This window comes from Acanthisitta chloris, unplaced genomic scaffold (genome assembly GCF_000695815.1).
Source record: "Acanthisitta chloris isolate BGI_N310 unplaced genomic scaffold, ASM69581v1 scaffold9486, whole genome shotgun sequence".
In the NCBI taxonomy this organism is placed as follows: Eukaryota; Metazoa; Chordata; class Aves; order Passeriformes; family Acanthisittidae; genus Acanthisitta; species Acanthisitta chloris.
In genome coordinates, this window is record NW_008678712.1 from 7,734 (window position 1) to 33,512 (window position 25,779).

A 25,779-nucleotide genomic window follows, 5' to 3' on the forward strand; every position below is an offset into this window, starting at 1 on the left:
TCAGATCTGCTGGCTCAATCCCTGTATTCCATGCAAGAGCCAGAAGCATCAGATTATTTCAAAGCTGTGAATATAAGAGGTTTGGTTTTATATATTGCAGGTAACTGGGGGAAATATGTGCAGAGTAAAAATGTTACCCTGGAAAAGCAGAGTTTGATACTACAGATCATGTAATATCAAACTTCTGTGTTGTCAAAAGAACAGATCTGCTGGCTCAATCCCTGTATTCCATGCAAGAGCCAGAAGCATCAGATTATTTCAAAGCTGTGAATATAAGAGGTTTGGTTTTATATATTGCAGGTAACTGGGGGAAATATGTGCAGAGTAAAAATGTTACCCTGGAAAAGCAGAGTTTGATACTACAGATCATGTAATATCAAACTTCTGTGTTGTCAAAAGAAGTGATAATGCAACTGAACAGTATTTATTTTTGAAGGCTGAAAGTGTGTTATCCTAACAAAAACAGGAGCAAGTAATTTTTCCATGTAACTGCAGATTTTTTGAACATTTCTGATAATTTCCATTTTTGCTTTTTTGCTTACCAAATTCAATGTGCCTTTAGAGCACCTGTTAACAAAGTAGTACATTGACTGACAGCCTTCAGGCAAATATTTCTTCTGTTTGAGTTAGATAAACTGAAAAATGTGGGGGGAATATTAATAGAAATGTGCAACTGAACTCTGAATAGTGTAACACTTTTGGGTTTTGTATCTAGGCTTGATCGTCTCTTTATTCTCCTGGACACCGGTACAACACCAGTAACAAGAAAAGCAGCTGCACAGCAACTTGGGGAGGTAGTGAAACTGCATCCTCATGAACTGAATAATCTCTTATCTAAAGTAAGTTTTGTTCTTTTTTTTTTTTTTTTGCCTATTACTTTAATGGTGAGAATAAAACTAGTTTTTAAAGGGGTGTGGGTTCTGTGGGAAGAATAAAAAGCATAGTAGTCTTGTGTTCTCTAAAAATAGGAGACTGAAGAAAATTAGGGGAGTGCTTCTGTTCAGCCTGCTGTTTTGTCAGCTTCTGAAACGGTTACATAAGTGAGGTTTCACTTTGCAGTCATATTCAGTGTTTGCTGTAAGTTCAGGTTTTTTCTCTATAAAGAGGAGTTCTGCTGCCTTATAAAGATTTCTGCTCTTGCCTTTAAAGATGAATACTTGTGTGATAAAGCATTAAAAATATAGGAGGCTGTGAGTCTTTAAAAGGACTGGAAAGTGGAAAGAGATTTCCATTAGTTTGAGACTTTAATCTGGCCAAGTCTAGTAAAACCACCAAAAATAGTCTGTATCTGACAGCTGGAGATGGCTGAGTGACCTCGGTTCTGCTCTTATTGAAGAGGTGCCTTCACCACAATTGATGGCATCAACAGAGTGGCCAAAGAATCATGAATATCAAACTGCTTTCAGAGAAAGAAATGGTTTTTCCAGATTTGTGACATAGTGATAAATTAGTTCAGAAAAGCATATATTGCTTCAGTTGACCCATGTTTGACTCTCTTCTTGGGTTAAATGGCTTAAGTTTTAAGGTCTCTTGATCTCTTTGGAACACTTCCTTTTACAAAGGAAGAAACCACCACAAACAAAATCCAAAAAAGAAATCTCGAGCCTTTTTCAGTACCTGGAAGAAATCAAGCTTCCATTTGACTGATGGGACTAAATATATCTTATAAATTCTTAATGTGTGGCTCTAGCAAGAGTTCTCTCTAAGCAGTGAGCGGTACAGAGAAGGCTGTTGGCATTCCTTGGTTTCTTTTCCTGTCCTTTGTTTTTGTTGCTTTGAATGTTGTCTTAATCCATAGCATTAAAAGTAAGTGTAATAGAGCGTAACAGCTGATGGATTTTATGAAAGTACATTTTAAGCAGATATTTACCTATTACTCTCTCCTCCAAGGTGTTAGTGTATTTAAGGAGTACTAACTGGGATACTCGGATTGCAGCTGGCCAGGCTGTTGAAGCAATAGTGAAAAATGTACCTGAGTGGAATCCAACTCCAAGATCAAAACAAGGTGCTCAATAAACTACGTGTGTATGATTCATTGTTTACCTTATGCAAACTGACTGTGATAGGAGACTTTTCAAGGTATCTGTGTCATTCTGGTTTATTATGAGCATGGACTTCTTGTATGAATGGACTGTAAACCTGTTGGGCTTTAGACATTCATATTCAGTTACAGCAATGTGCCTGACCTTTGTTTCTTCCAAGATTCTTGTGCTTGTGCTCTATACCCTCATAAAGCTTTTATTTATAAAAGGAATAACTAGTAAAATGGTAAAAAATGCTTAATCCATCAACTCTGTTACAATATTTTGTAGAACCTCTGTTCTTCACTGTTCCCTTGCTCAACCAACCATTCTGACGGAGTCTATACTCCCTTTGCATCAGAAATTGTCATGTTAGAGATGTTAGTTTATTTTATTGTCAAGTTTTGGACTTGTCAGTGAATTTTGTCTAAAACCATTGGTTCTGTCTACATTAACAGCTTTGTAGCACAGGTTCCAGAAATTCACTGGCTGTTTAAAAGCAAACACCCCATGCCCAAAGCAACAAGAAAACTCACATCTGTTTTGAGGTGGTCTCATAATTGTTTCATTTAGGGCCTCCTGGTTCTGCTGCTGTTGAATTTGACAAGCAAGTTCTGCATTTGCCTTGTGCACGGCCTTTGATTTTTATGGGCCATCGTATTTGCTCTCCTCTAACAACTTCTCTTCATATTGAGGAGTTGCAGTCTCTTCAGTCTTTCTTCACAAGACAGTTGCTTTGTCTCTTAAATAACTTTGCCTTTCTGTGTGCTTCCTTTAGTTGTGTCCTCCTTGAGGTGCAGAGAACTGCACACAGTCTACCTACATCTCTAGAGTAGTGATAGCACATAGTGGCAAAATGTGCTTTGTCATGTCTTCAGTGTCCTTCCTGATGGTGCCCAGTAGGCTGTTTTGGTGGTCACTGCTCAATAAACTGGTGAATACAGAAACCTGTCAGAAGTGCCTCCAAAATCTTGATTGAATGTTAGCTACCAGTTCTGAATTCAGTGTTGTGTAGGTATTGTTTAGGTTATTCATTTTGCACCTTACCTACCTCTGTGCCCATTAGAGTCCTCCTTGGATTTCTTAGTGCCATTATGACTTTGTGTGTTACTCAGAAGAGCTTAGTGTCAGCTATGTACTTCGAGAAGAGGTTGGAACAAAATTTCTTAGCCTTTGCTAAAGACTTACAGAATTGGTTCCAACACTGATTCCTGAAGGACTCCAAAGCTAACATATCTTTAACCCTCTCAGTTTATAAAAGGATGCTTTCCCCAATTCTGTGCTAATTTAATTCCTTTGCACTGTGTGAATTAAAATGCTGTTTGATTCTTTTAGAGGAGAGAAATAATTTCTTCCTCTTGATTAATCTGCTTGAATTTTGAACAAAAATTGTCACATTTTCATTAATGCTATTTTTCTTTCCTGCCTAGAACCAGGCTCAGAAAGTCCCATGGAAGATTCACCTTCCACAGATAGGCTGCGCTTTGACAGATTCGATATCTGTCGGTTGTTAAAACACGGTGCATCTCTGCTTGGCTCTGCTGGTGCAGAATTTGAAGTCCAAGATGATAAATCAGGTATGTCTTTATATTTTACTTGCGGACAAGAAAACTTACTAATTTGAAAGAATTTTTTGTGTCAGTATTGTAAGTCTAGCCAGCTGTGGATTCCCAGTGCTAGGAAATAGTGAAAGGAAATATTCATAGTATCCTAGAATGTTAAGGGCTTAGAATGGACCTTAGAGATCATGTGGTACTAACCCCCTGCCCTGGGCAGAGACTCCTCCCACCAGAACAGGCTGCTCAAGGCTTTATCCAACCTGGCTTTGAACACTGCCAGGGTTGGGGCAGCCACAGCCTCCCTGGGCAACCTGTGCCACTGTCTCACTGCCCTCACAGGAAAAAACTTGTCCTAATACTTAATCTAAATTTCCTCTCTTTCAGTTTGTACTCGTTACTCCTTGTTTCCTAACCAAGAGTCCCTCTCCAGCTTCCCTATAGGCTCTTTCAGACACTGGCAGGTTGCTCTGAGGTCCCCATGCAACCTTCTGTTCTTCAGACATAAGTGGTTTGTATTCTCCAACATAGATGGTTTGTGTTATCTTTCTGGAGTTAACTTTTTTTAGGGAGTGTGTACTGTTTGTTTGTTTGTTTTCCCTGAACAGAATTGCTATGTGCACAGGGAGAAGAGGGAGTGGAAACCTGAAAGAACAGAAAAAGCAGTATTTAAGACTTCTGTGTAATTTCTCTAGACTTTGAGAGGCAGGAACTATCACAACCTGTTCTTCCTTTAAGCGGTGTTCCCAAACGTAGAATTAGCATGCAGCTTATTTAAAAGCTTAAAGGTTTCAAGTAGAAAGACCATGAAAAATACTGTGATAAGACTGTCAGAGTTGAAAGGTCAAATTCCAGTGCCTGTGTGATGTTTCTTGTTTCATGCAACTTATCTAATATATTTCTGTAACTATTCAGCTGAAGGAGTTGGTTTATAGCAGTGTAATGGCATTATTTTAATCTAAGCTTTTTTTTGCTATTACTGTACTCCCCTGCTCTTAATTCCAGTCCATCTAGCAGTTTCTGCACCAAATGAAGTGGTGCTGTAGATAGAAATGTCTTCTGTCTGCATAGCCCTGATTCCCTGTTCCCTGTATTATGGGTTCTGTGCAGGGTACACAGATCACCAGCCCAGCAAGGAGCAGCACCTGTGGCTGCTTATGCTTGGGCAGTGTCCTGTCTCTTAAGCCTGGCTGCTACTGATTGCCTGCTATCTTTTATGCTAAGTTAATAAGGTGTTGTACAAGTTTTATCTCTGCTAATGAAACCCAACACTTTAGTTCGTAGCAGTCTGTCTGTCCCAGTGTCATGTGATGTTACACAAAACTTCAACAATTTAAGTGAAAAAAGATGATCAAATAATAAAATGAAACCAAACCTTTAGTTGCTGGTTTTTTAAAACTTGTAGGCAAATATACAAAGTCTGCATTCTCTTCTGCCTTTTGTAGCACCTTTTTCCTTTCCAAGTGAACACGAATGGACCTAAAGTAATTAATCTTTAGAATTAGCATCTTTGCCTATTTTTCCTAAGATGATCTTATGAAAGGAAAAACAATTGCTAGAGAATGGAAGTTGCTTCTCCTTGTTTGTCAGTTAAATATAATTAAACCAAAACTTAGATATAGGTATATATAGATATAATTAACTACTAATTATTACTCAGCCTGGGGCATAAGCCAAGATTGTGCCAATATTGGTCATCTCCTTACAAGTTTGTGCTGTTACTTGTCGATAAAAACCTGAGTGTGCTGACTGGCTTCCATGCTGTGTATGTAAAGAGTGAAGTCTGACAGCCCTACAAGCTACAAGTTTTTGGGGTTGGTTTTTTTTTTTTTTTACTTAGAGGGTTTATTCTACTCAGGTGCTAAAATCTTCTATGCTTTATATAACTGTAAGTGCTCCCAAAGTTTAGATGTTCAGTAATTAGTGTTGAAGCTGCACAACCTTCTTGAGGTAGCTTCTATTAACTTCCTTACCTTGCTTGACACATGAGGGTTAAGATAAGATTGTAAACAGGCTCCAGCACCCTATGAAAATCATGCTTGAGGAGGCACTTGGGTCTAGGACATTTGACAAGGAAGAATGTGAAGGAAATGGAATCAGATTCAGCCTAGCTCAATACAGGATATTGGGTTAAATATAATTTGAGGGGTTTTATAGGAGGTTGTTACTTCTTAGGTCTGTGTTTGCCAACAGAAGATAAAAGTTTAGGAGGAAAAGAAGCCTTTAAAATAAACAAAACCCAAACAAACTGGAAAAAAAAATCAACCCAGAAGATCCAGACTGCTAAAATCAACAGATCCCCCAAGGATGAATGTGCTCAATAAAAAAGTGCTAATTTTTGAGTCAGTCACTGGTTTTATTTTTCAGTGTCTTCACTTGTTCCCTTCAAAGTGCAATTTCTTAAGGAGTCAAAACTTAGTTGTTTTTTTTTATTTTTACTTCTGTAGACTAAGTATAATGTAATGAATTTCAGGGGAGATGTTTTCTACTTGAAAATTGATCCCAATATAAGTACTAGTACAGTTACAGCAGCAGAAAGTCTTCGTGGGTATCACTGTGATGTGTTTTAAAAGATTGCATTATCCAAGTACAACTTAACTCTCTGAATTTTGGCTTTTTTTATGTTCCATATAGTGAGCAAATCTTCAATAATACATTTAGTTGTAAGTCTGACACATCTTTCTTTTTTTAAAACTCTTTTTCAGGTGAAATTGACCCTAAAGAGAGGATAGCACGACAGAGGAAACTGCTGCAAAAGAAACTTGGCTTAGACATGGGTGCTGCAATTGGGATGAGCACTGAGGATCTGTTCAATGATGAAGATCTGGACTATTCTCCTTCTTCAGTTTTGCTAGTAAACAAACAACCTGTAGGTAAAACCTTGGGCTGTTTGACTGCAAGGAATAATACAGTGGGTTTGCTTTATTTGAGCTTTTGTGGTTATAATATGTGTTTTAAATATGGTGACTGACATTTAATATGCTTTGGCCTCCTGAGTTCTCATGTCCCATAGTTGCTTGTTAATATTATTTGATGTCAAACTGCTGCTCTGAATTGGAAATGGAGGGTTGGGGAAGTGGAGAGCAATGTGGGTTTGAGAATTTTTCAGGACCTTCATTGTGAGAAGAATTGACAATGAATGACTTCTCTTTCAGACTCTTCAGGCTGCTGAGTTAATTGACTCAGAATTTCGAGCTGGTATGAGCAGTAGACAAAAGAATAAAGCCAAAAGAATGGCTAAGCTATTTGCAAAGCAAAGATCCAGAGATGCAGTGGAAGCTAATGAGAAGAGGTATAATAGTGAACTGATTTGCCTTTATTTCAGTTAAGCTGGGATTGTGATTTGATTTATCTGATGAGAAATTTCATACAGTCTTTGCATCTTAATCTTTTATGTGCTAATTGTGCTGCTGGTAAAAAGCTCGTGTGCAGTGCTTGTTCCCAGTAGAGCCGTGGTGAGGACTTAGTTTCAGAGGCTTCAACTGTAGCTTAGGATGCTACAATTGAAGTTCGTGGCTTGTCCCTGTTATTAAATATGGCTTGAGAATAATGCATGGAAGTGAGAGCATTAAGATGATGTACAGGAGCTAAAAATTTAAGATACAGCTTTCTAATGTAAGCTGTGCTTTCTCACTGTAGTTTATAGTGATTATAATTATTGTATCTACTGTGTTTACAGCAAGCAGTGAACAAAATTCTTGATCTTATTTAGGAATTGCTGTATTTCTTGGAAAACTCTGAGAAGGATTACCAATCTGGGACACAAACTTACCTCTTGCATATTTCACAGTGTTAAACCTCTTTGGTTTGTATTCTTGCCACAGTTTATTGTATTTGAAGAGTTCAGCTGTAGAAGTAATTAATTGCCCTAAAACATACTTCCAGTTCATAAACTTATACTTGTTCCTTCGCAGCAATGATAGCACTGATGGGGAACCAGAAGAGAAGAGAAGAAAAGTTGCAAGTGTTGTTATTAACCAGCCTGCCACAGACTCAAAAACCCTGGTAGAAAATTCTCAGGAAGAGGTATGATATGTTGTTCTGCTGTTGGCAGGAATGATCATTGAGTTTTGTAGCAGAGTGGTTTAAAACAAAATTCCTTCATGCTCCCAAATTCTTCAGTCATTTTAGCATTGAGAGAAATGAAGAAAGTCATTGCCATCTTACTTTTACACATTATGAAGCAAATGAGCTTCAAACTGTTACAGCATTGAGGGAGAAAACATTTAATCCATTGGTAGCAGTTTGTGACCCAAATGAGTAGGTGTCAGACCTAGGTATTAAACTGTAAAACTGCTAAACACTTAGATGGTAGGATTACAACAAGCCCTAAATAATTTGATCTAAATGTTCATGTATACTTTATTTAATCTTTGCCTTACTTCAGTTAGGCTTAATTTAGAATCACATTCTGTCTTTAGTAGTTGAAGATTTAAAAATTGCTTTAGTCTTAGAAAAAACTTTTGTTTCAATAGACTGAAAAGCTGAAAAATGGAAGAAATGTTAGACCAGAATACAAATGTTACATATAAGTTTATTTGAGAAGACTTTAGATTAGTCTGTATTCTACAAAAGCAAGATTTTTCCAGACGTACTTCAGTAATTAAATTTTTATTTGTGAAAAAACGATTGGAAATTTGTGGAAAGTTCAAGGCATTAATGCTAACTGCAGACTGAAGAGGTGCTGGTTGGTTGCTAGCCACCTTTCAGTTGCTTTGTGTATATGATGTGAACTTCCTAATGGTAATATTTCTTCTCCACAGCCCTGTCAGTTTCCTTGTAGGAAGTCTTTGATGTAGTGGATATGCTTCTGGTTTTCCAGATGTGGAATGTGTTTTTGCAAAGGATGCTCTTTATTACTGTATTGACCCAATTTCATTATGTAGTGTTCTCAAACTGATACTTGCCTATTACGTTCTTTAAAGGCAAAGTTCCTAAATTTAAAGGAACACTGGGGAGGATAAGAAATTTTTGTTTAATGTTCTGCACCAACTTAATTCCTAAAGGGAGGTGAGTTCCAGGACATCAAAATTAATTACCACAGAGAAGAGGTTACACTACTAAGAGGAACTTCATAAGCTTTTTAAGAGATCCAGTGCCAACCCTTAAGCTTTTTAAGAGATCCAGTCCTGAACTGTGGATGAAGGTTGTTGTTTTCAGTTCTGTCCAGTAACAAAATAAAATACCTTAGCACTTGGAGGTCTTTGGATGCCATTTAACTATGTGAGGATAACAATATAAGAAGTGTTCATCTGATTGCTTCCCCTTTTAATCTTATACTTAATTTTTTATGAATTTAGGCAAATGAGTGGCCTCTGGAAAGCTTTTGTGAAGAGGTGTGCAATGATCTCTTTAACCCTTCTTGGGAGGTAAGATGTGCAGTATCTTAGGTGTAACTGTAGATTTGAAAAGGGCTTCAACAGAAGCACAAAAAGTGTATGTGATTATTATAGATATCAAAAATTGCATCAATTTTAAATGCAGATTACAGAGTCAAGACAAATTTGCCTTTAGCAAACTTAAGTGTTCTTTAAGACTGATTTGGAGGGGAATTTTAAACCCATAAGTAATGTATACAAATAAAAGCATGTAAATCTATGGTTTAAAAGATTAAGCAGTTCAAACAGGCTTGGATTCATCAGGAATTTGAGGAGTATTGTGTAAGTCTGTTGCTGACAAGAGTGACATGCTTGTCTAAGGCTAAGCTAGTGGAAGAGGGAGGGGAATCAATCCTTTGGTAACTCTAAAAATTGTATGTTTGGTTGCCTAGGTCCATTTATTTTCAAGACACAAAACTATTCTACTCACCCTTTTATTCAGTCCTGTTGTAGTTTTCCACAAAGCAATTCTGCAGCAGTTGAGACATCCCTATTAAGAACACAGTGGTATTGTTTCAGTTATCCAATGTGAGTTTTCTTCTCTTCCCTAATATTTTGCAATTGACTTTTTATTTCACTGTTCTAGGTTCGACATGGTGCAGGTACTGGACTGAGAGAGATACTGAAAGCTCATGGTAAAAGTGGTGGTAAAATGGGAGATAGCACTTTAGAGGAGGTAAGTTTTCAGTCATGTAGACTTAACATGTTGCCTAAATAGTGTTTAGAAAACAGACTTGTTAAATTACTTCAGCTTTGCAGCAGGTGGGTAACCTGGGGAAATACAATCCATGAGATGTGTCTGCTCAGAATCATTTGGATGACATCAGTGTGTGCACTGGTGAAACATTCTATTCAAAAGGCCTGTGCAGAAACCAGTATCACTGTATAAATAGCCATTAATATGTTGATCGTGTGTGAAGTTATTAAACACTATCTTCCAGACTAGAAAATGCTATTTTCAAGTCATGGTAAGGCTGTGCTCCAACAATAATTGACAAGTTCATTATGTAACTCTAGTGAAGTGTCTCAGACCATCTAATTCTACTTGCTTAAATAGTAAGGTGTCTCTTACCTATCTGCTTGCTTTGTTATTATGTGAAAGAGTTTAAATATTCTATTTAAAATGAAAACACTTCAAAAAATACCCTGACAGTAATAGCTTGTTTACTAATAGTGAATCTCATTCAGATACTTACTCACTTCTCTGCTGTTAAAACAGCTTTGGGAGCTTGTGGTTTAGAGAGTGGAAGATTGAGGAGATGTAAATGAATCTAGAGTCTTCCACCTCTCCGTGTTTCCATGTGAAGTAGTATTTGTTCCCTGTACTTTAAACCATTTTTAAACTATTTGTGGCAGGAATATGTGTACTCCAGCTGGCTTCAGAGGCTGCTGTGCATGATGTATGCTGGCTGTCATTCTTTTGACATGTGTGGGAATATCAAATCCATAATATGCTTAAGGTTTTGTTCATTAAAATAGTTTTTAAGGGAAGTGATGATCCAGTAGGCAAACAGTGTAGGTAAGAGAGATGATGCCTGAGCTTTTATGGGGTTATTGATCTGATAGTGAAAATTACAGAGCTGTTGGTCTCTAGCAGAGACCAGAGCTTCAAGATCAGCTTGGCCTAAATCACTTTGTTAAATCTGAAGGAGATGTGGCTGAAAAATTAGGCTCTTTCAGTGGGTCTCCCGCAGTAAAGTACTGCTTCACAGTGAGTGCTTATTTATAAGTATGCTTCAAACATACTGACTTGCCTAGGATGTGCTGACATTGGACCTTACCTTTGTGTGTTGTGTCAGGACAAATTGCCTGTGCACGTTACAAGGTGCTCTCTCTAGCTGTCACGTTTTAACCTCAGCTGTTACCCCTTCTGGGTAACTCCCTCAGTTTACATACTGGGCAATAATGTCCTGTGGTATGGAGTATCCCTTTGGCCAGTTTGGATCACCTGTCATGGCTGTGCTCCCTCCCTGCTTTTTGTGTACCTCCTCACTGACAGAGCACGAGACACTGAGAAGTGCTTGACTTGGGATAAGCACAGCTTAGCACTAAACAAAACATTAGTGTGCTATCCACATTGTTATCAGACTGAATCCCAAAACACAGCACTGTAGTACCTCCTAAGAAGAAACCTCAGAGTAGCCTTTTTTTAAGAAAAAAATCACACAAGTTATGCTTACAGTAACCCGGGTGAGCTGGATTGGTGCTGACTACTTTGCCTTGACTGTCTGTGCAAGATGACTATATTGAGTCAATTAGAATATTTGTTGTCCTATCTCTTAAAAATTTTACCTAAAACAAAGCATATCAAATGCTTTATGAATAAACATAGTCAACGTGTTCAATTTTTCTCTTTTTACAGATGATTCAGCAGCATCAGGAGTGGTTAGAAGACTTGGTTATTAGACTTCTTTGTGTGTTTGCATTGGACAGATTTGGAGACTTTGTTTCAGATGAAGTAAGTTACCTGTGAATGGACAGGTAGATAAGCAGGAGATAATGCTGCAGCAGGCTGGCTGTGCTTTGTACAGTGCTACTGTATGTGCCTGTTGTAACTGCTTACGGATGTTTGTTAAAAAGCAGTTGGTACATGAGTTTTACCCTGTTTGTATAGCAGTTTTGGTGATCTAACTCATCTTGATTTCTTTGTAAGTCAAATTCCTTAGAGAAGTGTCTGTTTTATCCTTTTTCCTAGGTGGTGGCACCAGTACGTGAGACTTGTGCCCAGACTTTGGGAGTAGTATTGAAACACATGAATGAGACTGGTGTTCATAAAACTGTGGATGTTCTCCTGAAGCTGCTTACACAGGAACAATGGGAAGTGAGACATGGTGGTCTCCTAGGAATAAAGTATGCTTTGGCAGTACGTCAGGTAATAACCCTCATGGCAAATCTTTAGGAGTTTTGAATCAAAAAACTCTGCTTTGAGCAGAGGATGTGGCTGAACAGTAGGTAGGTGTGATGAAGCAAGCTTGCTTGCACTGCAGTCTCGTGGGTTATGAGATGTGTGACTGCACTTCGATATCCAGGCTGCAAGTCTATAGTGAAGCTCTACTGTTGTAACTTGGTAAGTTCCTTGCACAAAACGTTATAAATAGAGGCTGTGCTTGCCTGGTTTTGATGGTGCTTTCATGTGTGAGATAACAGAGCAGAGTGCTGCAAGAGGTGTAGTCTGTTTCTGGTGGTATTCTGCAAACACTGAGCTTTGTTTTAAAGAGAAGCTACAGGGCTAAGACTATAAATATAATAAGTTACCATTCATGAAGTTAAACCTAGGTTCTAAATTGGAAGCAACTGCAAGTCAGCTTGGGTTTGGTGTAAACAAGCAAGTTTATTCACACATCTTAGTTGTTTGGATCATTATGTGCTTTTTAAGTTTAAAAATGCTTTTGATCTTGTTGGCAGGATATGATCAACACCTTATTGCCTAAAGTGTTGCCTGCAATAATTGAAGGTCTGCAAGATTTGGATGATGATGTCCGAGCTGTTGCTGCAGCTTCTTTAGTACCAGTAGTGGAAAGTTTGGTCCAACTTCAGTCTCAGAAGGTGACTGAACTGTTTTCTGTAAATTCTCATCGAAAGGTTTACTTTTGGTCTGAGGGAAGAAAATGCTTAGAGGCAGCACTGGGATTTCTTTTTTTCAGTTTTTTTAAATATAGTAACCTCTTCTGCTTATCTGTGTAGGTGCCTTTTATTCTTAATACCTTGTGGGATGCACTTCTGGAGTTGGATGACTTGACAGCTTCCACAAACAGTATCATGATCCTTCTTTCATCCCTTCTGACTTACCCTCAGGTCCGCAAATGCAGGTAACTTTTGAATTAGTATTGCTTCAGTATCACTGGTTTGAGTATCCTCTTATTGTCAAGTTGGTGTAATCAGTTTCTTTCAAATCATGTGCCAAGGAGATGCTGGATTTGTCAGTATTTTAATGTTGCTCTTGTTTCTTCTTAAAGTGGAGGTTTAGGACAGTGCTTCTATTTTCATTACATTAGTGAAATGCAACAAAACAATTAAGAGGTACTAGACATATATATGTGACATTTTTCCCTTCTGTCTCTGTTCATCTTGACTATTTTAGTAAAGGATATTTGCTTCACTCATAGGGTGGTCCTGCCCACAAACTTCTTGTTTATCAACAAGGAACAGGCAAACCCCAAATGAGAGACCAAATTATGTACATTAAAACACCTGTACATACCTATAGAACTTTGCTATTGGAACAGTTCTGAAGAAAGCTGCAAACATGGAAATTGACATCAGTAGTACAATGAGTAATTCTGTGACTGAAGACAATGCCTAGTTCCTCTCTGTTTGGGACTCTAGCAAGCTAAAAGAATTGCTTCTTAGTATGTTAAATTTTCCATAACACATGGTGAACACACAGCATGTGTCCTTAAGATATGTGAAGCATCTACCTTATCTTTCTCATCCTACGTGGCTGGCACTGCTGAAGGTGGTTTTGGCCCCAATCCAAGTAAAGAATGAAGTTTTGACACTAATCCTGTCTTTGATTCAGCATGTACTACTTGTATCACTTGATCTGCTAGTTCATGCACAAAATATGCAAGCTTAGTTTTAATTGTTTGTTAAGTCATAAATGCCAAATAATAAACTCAGAAACAGCCCCAGCTTTTTTCTAAACAGTTGAACAAAACCCAAAGTTTAATCTGGGGAAAAAAACCACAGTAAAAATACAGGCTCGAATCAACTAGGTCTTTTAGACCAGTAAGAAAGAGGTTTTCCTGAAAAAAGATGCCAACTCAAACTATTTTAAATGCTGAAGCTGTAGTACCTTTATCCTTCACTTGAGATCACCAAGTATAGGCAAAAATACTGTCTGTTCTTTGAAAGCTTTCTTCAGAATAGAACTTTCTAACCAAGGATAAACAAAGTGAACTCATCTGTGTGTTTGTTTCTTTTTTTCCCTCTGTTGCTGTCTCTTCCCTTCATGCAGCATTCAGCAATCACTGACAGTTTTGGTCCCACGTGTGTGGCCATTCTTGCATCATACAATATCTTCTGTGCGAAAAGCAGCCCTGGAAACCTTATTCACACTCTTGTCTACCCAAGACCAGGTAAGAACCAGTGTTATTAGTATTTTAGTAGGATAGATATTGCCATGTGCTTGATCATATCTTTGTTTCAGAGTTCTTCAACGTGGCTGACTCCAATTCTGCAAGACATGTTGAGGCACATATTTCAGTTTTGTATCTTAGAAAGCAACCAGGAAATTCTGGATCTTATTCACAAGGTATTTGCATGACTTCCCACCTGGGTACATAGTGTTGGTGTGTCTTCTGTATCCTCTGTACTTCTGTGCAGATGAGGAATAGTGTGTTCATGTTAATTATTCTTTAATTGGCCTGTGATGCTTTACTATAGAGTGAAGGAGAGATGATTTATCTGTGGTCGTATGTAGGCCGTGTACAAATTGATAATGATTTCCACTATGTTTCTTTCCCAAGGTGTGGCTGGAACTGTTAAACAAGGCATCTGTGCAGTATGTGGTTGCAGCTGCTTGTCCATGGATGGGAGCCTGGCTCTGCTTAATGATGCAGCCATCTCATTTGCCCATTGACTTAAACATGTTGCTAGAAGTCAAGACCAGATCAAAAGTAAGTGAAATGTGATCTCACTATTCTGAGGAAAGTAGAAAACTGCTTAGCAGGTTCTGAAGGTGTCAGAGGGGGAGTGGTGGTGCCTTTCTACAACCCTAAATGTAAACTATAACAAACCTCAAGTCCTATAGGGCCCTATAGAGCAAAATAGTTCTTGTCAGGTTATCCATGAGAATTAGGTTGAGGGAGGTGATTCTCTCTCTCTACTCTGCTCTTCTGAGACACCACTGTACTGCACACAGTTTTGGTGTCCCCAACATAAGGATATGGAACTGTTCGAGCAGGTCCAAGGAGGCCACAGAGCTGATAAGAGGACTGAAGTATCCCTAGGAAGACAGGCTGAGAAACTTGGGGCTGTTCAGCCTGGAGAAGAGAAGGTTGTATGGGGATCTCAGAGCAACCTGCCAGGATCTGAAGGGGCTCCAGGGAAGCTGGAGAGGGACTCTTGATTAGGAACTGTAGTGACAGGACAAGGAGTAACAGAGAAATTGAAGGAGGGGAAATTCATATTAGATGTTGGGAAGAAGTGTTTTCTTGTGATGGTGGTGAGACAGTGGCACAGGTTGCCCAGGGAGGCTGTGGCTGCCCCAGCCCTGGCAGTGTTCAAAGCCAGGTTGGATAAAGCCTTGAGCAGCCTGGTCTGATGGGAAGTGTCCCTGCCCAGGGCAGGGGGTTGGCACTGGATGATCTGAGGTCCGTTCCAATCTCGTGGGTTGTTGTGTTGCATGTTCCATGTCATGTAGCATGTTCCATGTGAATACTTAGCAAAGTCTTTATTTACATGGCTCCATAACCATTGTGGTTGCAAAACCATCTGCTTGCAGGACTGAGTTAAGCCTAAAAGCATTTCTGAAAACTTGCTGAAAGAGGTTTCCTTTTTCCTCTGTGAGGACACAGTTTATCAGCTCTGTGTTGAATATAAGTTTTAATATTAAAGTGAAGGAATGTAGCATACTTTTAATAGGACCACAAAACACTATTAGTGATGATTTGCAATTAACTGCTTAAAAAAGTTGGTAATCCAAGAAGTGCTATCTTAGTCCAGTTTTTGTACTTTGGTATGGTGGTTATTGGAAACGTTCTGGAATATGAATTCATCTTTTTATTACAAACAATTTGAACCTCTTCCAACTTTATTCCCTAGGAAAAGGCAGGTGCTAAACTGCGTCAAGGTCAAACCCAGAACAAGGAAGTGATCCAGGAATACATTGCTGGGGCAGACAGCATTGCAGAGGATCCAGCAACCAGGGATTACGTTGTCATGCGCGCTCGGATGATGGCAGCAAAGTCAGTTCACTGCAAATATGAAAGAGATACTTAAAAGCAATGTCTTTTCTTGTTTTATATGTAGTGGTTTGCCAAAATCTAATTACGTGTAAACTATTTAGGCATCTTCATTTTGAGTTGTTAATTGCAGAGCAATTGTGACACTGAAGTAACTGTTGTTTTCCCTCTTGCCAGGTTGCTGGGAGCACTTTGTTGCTGCATTTGTGACCCAGGTGTAAATACTGTTACTCAAGAAATAAAGCCAGCTGAATCATTAGCTCAGCTACTGCTCTTCCACTTGAATTCTAAATCTGCCTTGCAGAGGATTAGTGTTGCATTAGTAATCTGTGAGTGGGCAGCCTTGCAAAAGGTAGGATGTTTTCTGCAGCAAAAATAAGTTTCACTATCTCAATCCACAGCTTGTCATGTGCTGCTTAGCTTGAAATAAGATTTCAGTTTTGATAAGCTAAAATGGTATTCATACAACTAAATACTAAAATATTGATTGTCAGACAACAGAAGAATACAGTACTCAGTAGCTAAATGCCAACTGTCAGGACCATGAATCAGTAAATATGTTCACATTTCTTCTACAAATAGGTCTATTCTCAAGATGCATGCTATCTAAGGTCACTGCTTCCTTCTCACATCCCTGTCTTCCCTCTAGTCACTGTCACTTCTAGTGGCAGGTTTTGTTCCTAATCTTTAACATTCTGGAATGTAAGTGTTAATGGTCCCTCTGGAAACTGGATTTTTGTAGCTAGACTGTGCTGTTTAGTGCCCAAAACTGAACAAAAGAAATTATGATTGCTCGGAAATAAAAATGATGTCTTTTCCTGTTACAGGAGTGTAGAACTGTGGCTATTTGTGTGCAGCCTCGTTTACTTGGGGTCCTCTCTGAACATCTCTATTACGATGAAATTGCTGTTCCTTTCACACGAATGCAAAATGAATGTAAGCAATTCATCTCACTCTTAGCTGATGCACACATTGACATTGGAAACAGAGTCAACTGCAGTGTATTTACAATAGATCAAGCTAATGAGCTGGTAAGTAGAGGCATGCCTGCCCTTCACATCTAGTCTTGTCTTGAGATACATCTGCAGCATAATTATTGCATAGGCAGTAACTTGCAGAAATCATGTGGTGATTCTTACATATGTCAAAGGATATGTATAGATACTTACTGTTTCCCCTGCAGTGTTTACAGTCTGAAAAAACGCAAGTTCAGTGTAGTGTACATACTTCACAGGAGGAAAAAAGTGTTTTGACTCCAGGTGTGGATTCACTATTGAAATTTACACAGAAGAAACCAAAGCAGGCTGGAACCCCTTCAAAGCCACTGTCAAAAGACTAGTAATTAAACTGTGTAAATTCCAGACCTTCACCCCCTCTGCCCCTGACCTTTTAATCTGCTTTTAATCTGTTTCCTGTGAAAGATTTAAGCAACAGTCAAGCAGTTCTCAGTGGGGAAGGATATGCACAGTCCTGCAACTACTTTGTTGTGCTGTCTTTTTCCTAAGGTTTTTTATGCCAGCCTCTTTCCTTAAAAGAAAATCAGCTCAGAAACAAGTTGTTCATGCACAGGACCTTACACATCCTTTCTGGCCTCTTGTATTCACACTCTCCTGTTCTTATCTGTCACATGCTTCCAGAATATCTGGATAGAACTGACAGATATGGGACAACCCAAATTTGGAGGAGTATGTAAACTGCTCTTTTTAGCTTTGGGACTCTAGGCTTTAAATGTTTATAATATGCCTGATTTTCCCTCTGAACTGCAATTCAGAATTCCAGAAACTACATTTTGGAGCATTTCCTGTTATTTGCTGGGAAAATGGATATGATAATATCTGGACAAGTGACTCATGTTCTACCATGAGAGGATATCCCATTTTACACTAAATGAAACGGATTTGTAATTGTTCTTTTCCTTTCTCCTAGGTTACTTCTGTTTTCAACGAAGTGACGTCATCCTATCCTTTGAATCCTAAAGTTCTCCAGCAGTTGGACAGTAAACGACAGCAGGTCCAAATGACTGTTACAGAAACAAATCAGGAATGGCAAGTGCTGCATCTGAGAGTCCATACCTTTACTGCATGTGCAGTTGTGAACTTTCAGCAACTGCCAGAGAAGCTAAATCCTGTTATAAAACCCTTAATGGAAGCCATCAAAAAAGAAGAGAATACACTTGTGCAAAACTATGTGGCTTCGTGCATAGCAAAGTTGCTTCAACAGTGTACAACAAGGTCTCCTTGTCCCAACTCAAAGATCATAAAAAATCTCTGCAACTCCCTCTGTGTGGATCCACATCTTACCCCACTAGCAGCATGTCCTGCACAGCCTCAGAGTAGCCATGAAAACTCAAAAGGTATGGCATCTAAGACTGCCAGGGTTCCGAAAATGTCTGTTTGTCTCTGAACTGTTAAAATGATTGAGTGAGTCTGTCAGTGATTTTTAAATTCTAGCAACTGAGTATTTGTAATGATTTCATTTAGGTATTTTAAACTTCACTGCTGGCCTATTAAAAAAGTCTAACTTGCCTTATGTTCCATAGGCTAATAGTAAGATAACACAAGATGGAGACAGTGTTTGAAATGAATTAATAATCCTGTCCATACTGTGGTCATAGATTCTTTTAGTCATTGTCCCTTAGTGAAAATGTATTGATTGAATGAGCAACCCAAATTAAAATTAATACTCTCCAAGATTCTCACCTGCTGTAAGGTTAGACCATTCTACATTTGACTTTTTCTTACTTGAATGCATCCTCCATCTCAGAGTAGACTAACATTTATATAGGATGGAAAATTAAGCTCATTAGTATAAATAGAAACATCAACAAATCCAAAGATGCCGATAGCATCTCTTGTTGTACTGTGGTAGAAGTATTGAACTATTTATAAACAACAGTTTGTTTAAACTTACAAACATAATGTGTTGTTTTACCAGATCAAGTTGTGCAGACTTTTTGTATTTGACTGAAGTTTGTTACCTGTTTTTCTTGCTGAAGTAAGAATTTGTGGCAGTTTGCACGCTTAGATTTTTCCAATGTGCACTTAGCAGAGTATCTGTGCTCTGTACCTATGTGTCATCATCCTCAAGTATGGAAAAAATGAAGTTGTTTTTAAAACATGATCAGCAGATGACTTGTAGGTAGCTGTCACTTCTGCCTGTGTGTTAAACTGCAGCTGAAATTGTTGTCAGCTGTTACCTCTTTTCTTTTAGGGCCCAACTCTGATAAAGATGGAATGCAGCATACAGTTACTAAGCACAGGGGAATAATTACACTGTACAGACATCAGAAAGCTGCTTTTGCCATCACCAGTCGGCGAGGTCCTACTCCCAAAGCTCCCAAAGCCCCTATAGCAGATCTCCCCACGGGCAGCAGTGGAAGCATTCCTACAGAACTGGATGAGGTATGTTTCAAACACCTGAATTTCCAACTTGCACATCCACCCCTCCTTTCCATTGCTCTGGATTCACTGGTGTGATAGCATTTTAATGAAGAGATCATGGGAGAGCTGAGTTGATGTAAAGTTTTGTGATGCAAGCCGCATCTGTTAAGAGGATGTTTTAAATCTTCAGTGTGCCACAAAGTAAATTAAGAACTCCTAAAATTTAAACATTGAGTACAGAATATGAATATCAATATAAACTCATGCAAATGGATTTCCACAAACTCTGCTGTGTTTGTCCTGTAACCCATGTTAGTGTTGGTGATGCTCTGAAGCATTAAAACTAGTATCTGAAATGAAGCATCAGGATGTGTCTTCCACACTTCATATTCTAAACTTCTTTTTTGCTACTGTTTTTGCTAATTTTTTTTAATTTAAAGCTTGAGTGTGTTTTAATAAGATCCTAGTTAGGACTGTGAATCCTAAACAGTGGTGTGGACTTTGTTCCTATTTGTTAAAGTGGGTTTTATCAATTCTGCTTGCCAGAGGGTGGGAGCAAGGGAAAGGACTTAATAAGAAATTGAGTATTGCTTCTGGTGGGTTTTGCTAGCATGTTACAGTTCTTGGTGTCACTATATTGGCAATATCAGAGGTTCTGGAACTGGAACCAGTTGGAAAATCTCTTGTTAAAGTAGACCTGTATTAGCAAAAGCCAAATCTGAAATTTGTAAACTTTAATCTGCTGTAAGAGATTTCTCTTTTCCACCTGTATAAAGAATAAAGTAACTAGGCTACAAAAAAAACTAACTGGCAAATGTGTTGTAGTTGGGTATAAACATAATCAGAATTGTATGCTTAAGTAACAGGAGCCTCCCTGAAAATAATATCTGTAAATGTATCTGTCCTCACTACTTTAAACTCTTTGATTCTAGGCTCAGAAACCTTATGTTGTACAGAGAAGAGGAGCTGAATTTGCCTTATCTACCATAGCTAAACATTTTGGTGCTGAAATGGCAACAGGATTGCCACATCTCTGGGATGCTATGGTTGGTTCGCTAAGGAACAACATTCACATAAATAACTTTGGTAATTACCCTTCTGATTTAAGCTGGGGTGGGCTGAGGGCAGTGTGTCAGCCTTAAACTGAGCCTCTTCTGTTCTTAACAGACAGACAGTCATTACTGGAAAAAGGAGATGCTCCTGCCCAGGAGCTAGTGAATTCCTTGCAGGTGTTTGAAACAACAGCAGCTTCAATGGATACTCAGCTACATCCTCTGGTAATCACCTTTTGTATGAAGCAATTCAGCCTGTTCATTGCCACTGTTTTCCATCTTAGTTTTGTAAGGCTTCTTTTTAGATGCTTTTCCTAATTTTGCTCAAAGGTTGTCCTTAGTCACTTGCTGGCCTACCTGTTCTCCAAGTCCTCTGTCCTGGTCTGGATAAACTGAATACATAGCCCTCAGCAGAGCTAAGCTGTGCAGTTTTAAAGCTGTTTTTTCCCCTGTGTTCTGTAGGATGTTTAATTCTGTAATTCCTTATGCAGGTTGTAGAACAAACTACTAAAGCAAACACCTACCTACAATTTGGTCTTGGCCTACCCTTTTTTGGATGAGATGCCCAAACAAGATTATGTCCTAAGTTTGAGTTATGAAAATATTTATGCTATTGTGCTACATTCAAGTCAGCATCTTGGCTCTGCTTTATTCTAATTCCATATTTCCTAAACCTGGAGAACAGATTAATATGATGCCTCCTGTTTGGTAGGAAAGTACAGACAAAAATGGAGCTATGCTGCACTGGGTGTCTGACTGAAATGGTTTGGCTTATAATAGTCTGATATGTCATTTGTGTGGCTGGAATGGGGACAAAATGGTACTGATAGACAGTTTATTGCCTGACTACTGTATTAACAGGCTGAAGGTTGTCAGAAAGACACAGGGAATGCAGGAGACTTCAGTTCGCCCCCAATTAGACTGGATTTGATTATTTTAAAAATTACTTGGGTTTACCCATCATGCAGTGTGAAAGACTTAATATCCAGAACACTTACATGCAGTAGCAGGTTCTGAACTGGTTCTACTCAAGAGAGATCATAGAATCATCAAGGTTAGAGGAGACCTCTAAGATCATCAAGTCCAGCCATTAACCAATCACTGCTGTAACCCCTAAACCCTATCTTTCAGCACCAGATTCAGGTGCCTCCAGGGGTGGTGACTCCACCACCTCCCTGGGCAATGTATTCTAGTGCCTGACCACCCTCACAGGGAAAACATTTCTCCTAACATCTCCTCTGACTCTGCCCTGGCTCAGCTCAAGGCCATTCCCTCTAGTCCTCTCCCTGCAGCCATGGCAGGACTGATCATCCCACACCTCTCTGCAAACCCTGTCAGGGAGTTGCAGAGAGCCATGAGGTCACCCCTGACCATCATCTTGAGATTAAAGAAACCCAGCTTCCTCAGCTGTTCCTGGAGATCCTGGAGCTAGGATTGTTCAGTGGAACTATCAGCTGAATGTAAAGTGTGAGTGGAAAAAAAACCTCAAACCAATAGAAAGTTAAGAAAGAAGCAGAACAAGAGTCATCCCTGTGCCTGCATCTGAACACAGTTTTCAGCACTAGCCTATCTGCAGTACTGTGTTTCAGAATAAATATAGTAGCTCTGGAAGATGGGTAACAGGATGATAAAAATATGTGGAACAGCTCCCATGCAAGGAATAAGTAGGCCAGAACACTGTCTGGAAAGGATAAGTGTTATGAATGGCTGTAGAATTCTGAGCAGATGGAGAAGATTCATATGGAATTTTTTTAGCTATTTTTAATAAAACACTGAGCTGATTTTGAGTGAATTTAGCATATGACATGGAAATATTTTTAATATCTATTTTATTTATAGACACATGTGGTGTGTTGTTACTGTGTAGATTGTGCTAATAGTGTATGCAGGTGTAAAAAAATCATCATAGAAAGTCCAAGGGAGTGGATTTGGTTCATCAAAGCTAATATTTAGGGAATTTCATGCTAGGGAAAACCTGACCATTACTTAGATATCTGACATAAAAGGGTATTTGTGCTGATGAAAAAAGAGACATGTACACACACACCCCACTGGGAAGATGCAGATTTCTTTGAGTGTCTTCTCTGTCGTGCAGAGTTAATGAGATTCCCAACATGAATAATTACTCTGCCTGAGCACAAATGGGGTGAGTATAGGACAGTTTTGCTAGCTGGGAAGAATTCTTAATCTGTGTATCTGTATTTAGACAGTAATTCTTTTTTTAATAAATATTCTGAGTCCTTAGTACTGTATTTTCACAGTATGAAAAATAGTCCTTGATAATTAAGGGCTGGTTTAATTTTCATTTTGACTAAAACACTAATTTTGTTGTTTTGAACTTCAACTCTACTGGGGAGTAATGGTTGTTCGGAGTTCAATTGCCTGTTTTTTCTGTAAGTATTTTTCAGTTTTACGCAATTAGGTCATGCTAAGGAGACATTTCATGTATTCTTAAATGACTTAAAGACTTCTTGCTTCAAAATAATTCACTAATCTGTTTAATATTAACCTTCCCCGCCCCTTTTCTTCTATGCAGTTAATACAGCATTTGCCTCATCTTTATATGTGCCTTCAACATCCCAGCACTGCTGTGAGACACATGGCTTCCCGTTGTGTGGGTGTTATGAGCAAAATAGCTACCATGGAAACTATGAATGTCTTCCTAGAGAAAGTTCTACCATGGCTGGGAGCAATAGATGACAACACCAAACAGGAAGGTGCAATTGAAGCACTTGCGTGTATCCTTGCTTGAGTGCTCAAATATGCAGCAACTTCTTAGACGTTGTTTAATTTGAGAGAACAGAAACTGTTGCCTGAAATAAAATATTAAGCTGTTTTCCTCCTGTGAAATGAAACAGGTAAAACTTTGATTTTCATTGCCTTTATTTTATCTATCAAATGGAAGTTTTGATGGAGGTGATTCAGTTTCACTGGGCTAAATGTAACTAGGTAAGTCAGACTCCCCTCCTGCCTTGCTTTGGTACTAGAAATCTTATCCATCTGAGTGTAACATATTAATGACTTTTCCCTATTGAGTGTGAACTCTGCTGGGCATGTACTATGTCAGACAATCCTGAACTGGTGAAAACTATTTCCTTAATAACTGATCCAGGTGTAATGGAGCAGTTGGATGTTGGTATTGTTCCCTACATTGTTCTTCTAGTGGTTCCAGTTCTGGGTAGGATGAGTGATCAGACAAACAGTGTTCGTTTTATGGCTACTCAGTGCTTTGCAACACTGATTAGATTAATGCCTCTTGAGGTAAGCTCAAGCTGTAAGTATACTATGTGAACTGTCCTGTATCCTTTTTTCCACCAGCTACTAAGTCCAGGCTTCTGGATTATTAAATACTGAATGAGTAACTGGTTTTATAGATGTTGAGTCCATATCAGGTAATACATGGTCTTTATAATCTAAAATAAGCAAAATTGGACTTTCTATTAGTAATTTTCAATGTTAAAATTTCATTTTCTAATAAACTAGTTTCTACTGTGTACACTAAGTTAAAGGGCATATTTATTAATTTTGAATGTGATAGTGCTTCTGTTAGTTTGGGCTCAAAAGTTTTGGGGGTTACATGTGTGCTGCTGTGCATACGGTCAAGAGAAATGCATAAAGGCAATACTGATTTTAAAGGAAAAAAGCAAAATAGGAGTAATAGAAGTAGTGTGGAGGAAAGTACAGTCCTATTTCTAATGCTTAAAAAAAAGCCCCACCCTACATGTTTGGGCAAAATATTGTGTATTATGATGCAGTAGTGTTTAATCAGTACAGATTTGCTTCAATTTTTTACTCCTACTACAACTTGCACACTTAAGACACTTTCTAGTGTGTCAAGGGCTACAAGGCTTCTGAGTAAATTGATTCGACCACCAGATGGTAATACAAGACAGTTTAGCATACATTTCCATGGTAATTGTGAGAACCAACTGTCAATTTAATGGGTTTTGTATCTTTTTATTACCTCAGTTTTTAATTTAACACAATTGAACCTTAGAATCTGATAACTAGCAATCTGCCTCAACTGGAGCCACTTACTTTTTCTCTGTGTGCTTACACTGAAATGTGGAACAAGCTGAAAGTGAGCAAGGAAGAAATGAAGTTTTGGCATGTGCATTCCAATGACTTTTCTCACCAGTGCCCTTCATATGCATCTTAAACACATTCCTATAGAATATACATATAGCTTAGGGATTTTTTAATAGAATTTGGTGAGCATCTCTCAAAAACTTAGCGTACTTGTTTTATTAGTTGCATGCATATGCATAATCACTTCATATTTCTTTCCCATAGCTACTTATGTGGTGTCTTCCTGGTTAAGGAAGTTCAGCATCAGATATTGAACTTTATTAAATATGTAGACTTAGTGAGGCAGATTAATAGTGAGATAAAATACTAGTGCTGTTGTGGAACAGCAATTTTAAATGTTAAGCCAAACAATTGATAACTGCAGGAGAGGATTGAAGTTGTCTTGGTGGTAAGAGTAGGGCATAGATTAATAGGGATGAGAGAATTTGCGGATACATTTTATTAAGGAATTGTTTTGAGGTTATGTATTGGTTAGTGGTAGGGGGTCACTATAGGGTTGGCTTCTCTGAGAAGGTGCTAGAAGCTTCCCTTATGTCTGATGGAGCCAATGCTAGTGGCTCTGATACAGATCTGCTGCTGGTGAAGGCTGAGCCCACTAGTAGTAGTGCCTCTGGGAAAATGTGTTTAAGGAAGAAAAAGTTACTGTGCAGAAGAAAATTGCAGTCAGAGGAGTTGAGAATATGAGAGGAACAGACCTGCAGAGGCACCAATGCCAGTGAAGAAGGTGGGGGGAAGGTGTTTGTAAGATTTGGCTTTACTTCTCATTACCCTACTCTGGTTTGATTGGTAATAAATGAACTAATCTCCTCAAGTCAAGCCTGTGACCTCTCCTTGTCCTTATTTCAACTCAGGAGCCTTTCCTTATATTTTCTCTTCCCTGTCTAGCTGAAGAGGGGAGTGATAGAGCTACTTGGGTGTGGGCACCTGGTGTCCAGCCAAGGTCAAACCACTACAGATTGAAATAACTTGATAATAAAGTTTTTGCAGACAAAGCATCTTTATATAAAAAACTAGAACAAAACAAAAAACTTAAGGAGTGGTGTTTTACAGTTAAATTTTTTTAACTAAAATGGAAGATACTTTGGGTAGTCTTACAGTTTACAGTAGTTAGAGTGGTGGTATTAGAACAACCAAAAAAAAAAACCACAAAAAACAAAGCACCTTTCCAGTCTGGATTTCATGTTCCTGAGGCATGGCTTAGACTCTGTTTTGTTACAGAAATATCTAGCCTTGTGTTTATCACTGGCATTTCGTATGTACTACTTAAAATGTGAGACCTGAAATCAGCTGCTGGAAAAGTAAGAGTGATTGAGGACTGAATAGGCTTGGAGTTTCTACTTTGTATTTTGGGTTCATTTCTAAGTTTGAGGAATTGGAAACAGTAGCTGTAAATGAGTA

The 25,779-nt window shown here is 38.6% G+C and overlaps 1 protein-coding gene across 1 annotated transcript in view; it reads left to right on the plus strand.

Annotated features, from left to right (window-relative positions):
- Nucleotides 1-688: 688 nt before the first annotated feature.
- The window catches only part of BTAF1 (BTAF1 RNA polymerase II, B-TFIID transcription factor-associated, 170kDa), a gene marked incomplete at its 5' end in the record, with an annotated part of 33,029 nt that continues 7,938 nt past the window's right edge, over nt 689-25,779 (plus strand). The window contains 24 exon segments of the mRNA XM_009077012.1: nt 689-839; nt 1,891-2,005; nt 3,452-3,598; nt 6,283-6,446; nt 6,733-6,869; nt 7,492-7,603; nt 8,878-8,946; nt 9,542-9,631; nt 11,318-11,413; nt 11,651-11,827; nt 12,361-12,501; nt 12,640-12,764; nt 13,913-14,033; nt 14,105-14,209; nt 14,424-14,573; nt 15,721-15,863; nt 16,038-16,212; nt 16,688-16,891; nt 17,787-18,213; nt 19,071-19,261; nt 20,173-20,326; nt 20,408-20,517; nt 22,829-23,030; nt 23,405-23,553. Of these exon segments, the coding sequence (XP_009075260.1) occupies nt 689-839; nt 1,891-2,005; nt 3,452-3,598; nt 6,283-6,446; nt 6,733-6,869; nt 7,492-7,603; nt 8,878-8,946; nt 9,542-9,631; nt 11,318-11,413; nt 11,651-11,827; nt 12,361-12,501; nt 12,640-12,764; nt 13,913-14,033; nt 14,105-14,209; nt 14,424-14,573; nt 15,721-15,863; nt 16,038-16,212; nt 16,688-16,891; nt 17,787-18,213; nt 19,071-19,261; nt 20,173-20,326; nt 20,408-20,517; nt 22,829-23,030; nt 23,405-23,553 (3,655 nt within the window).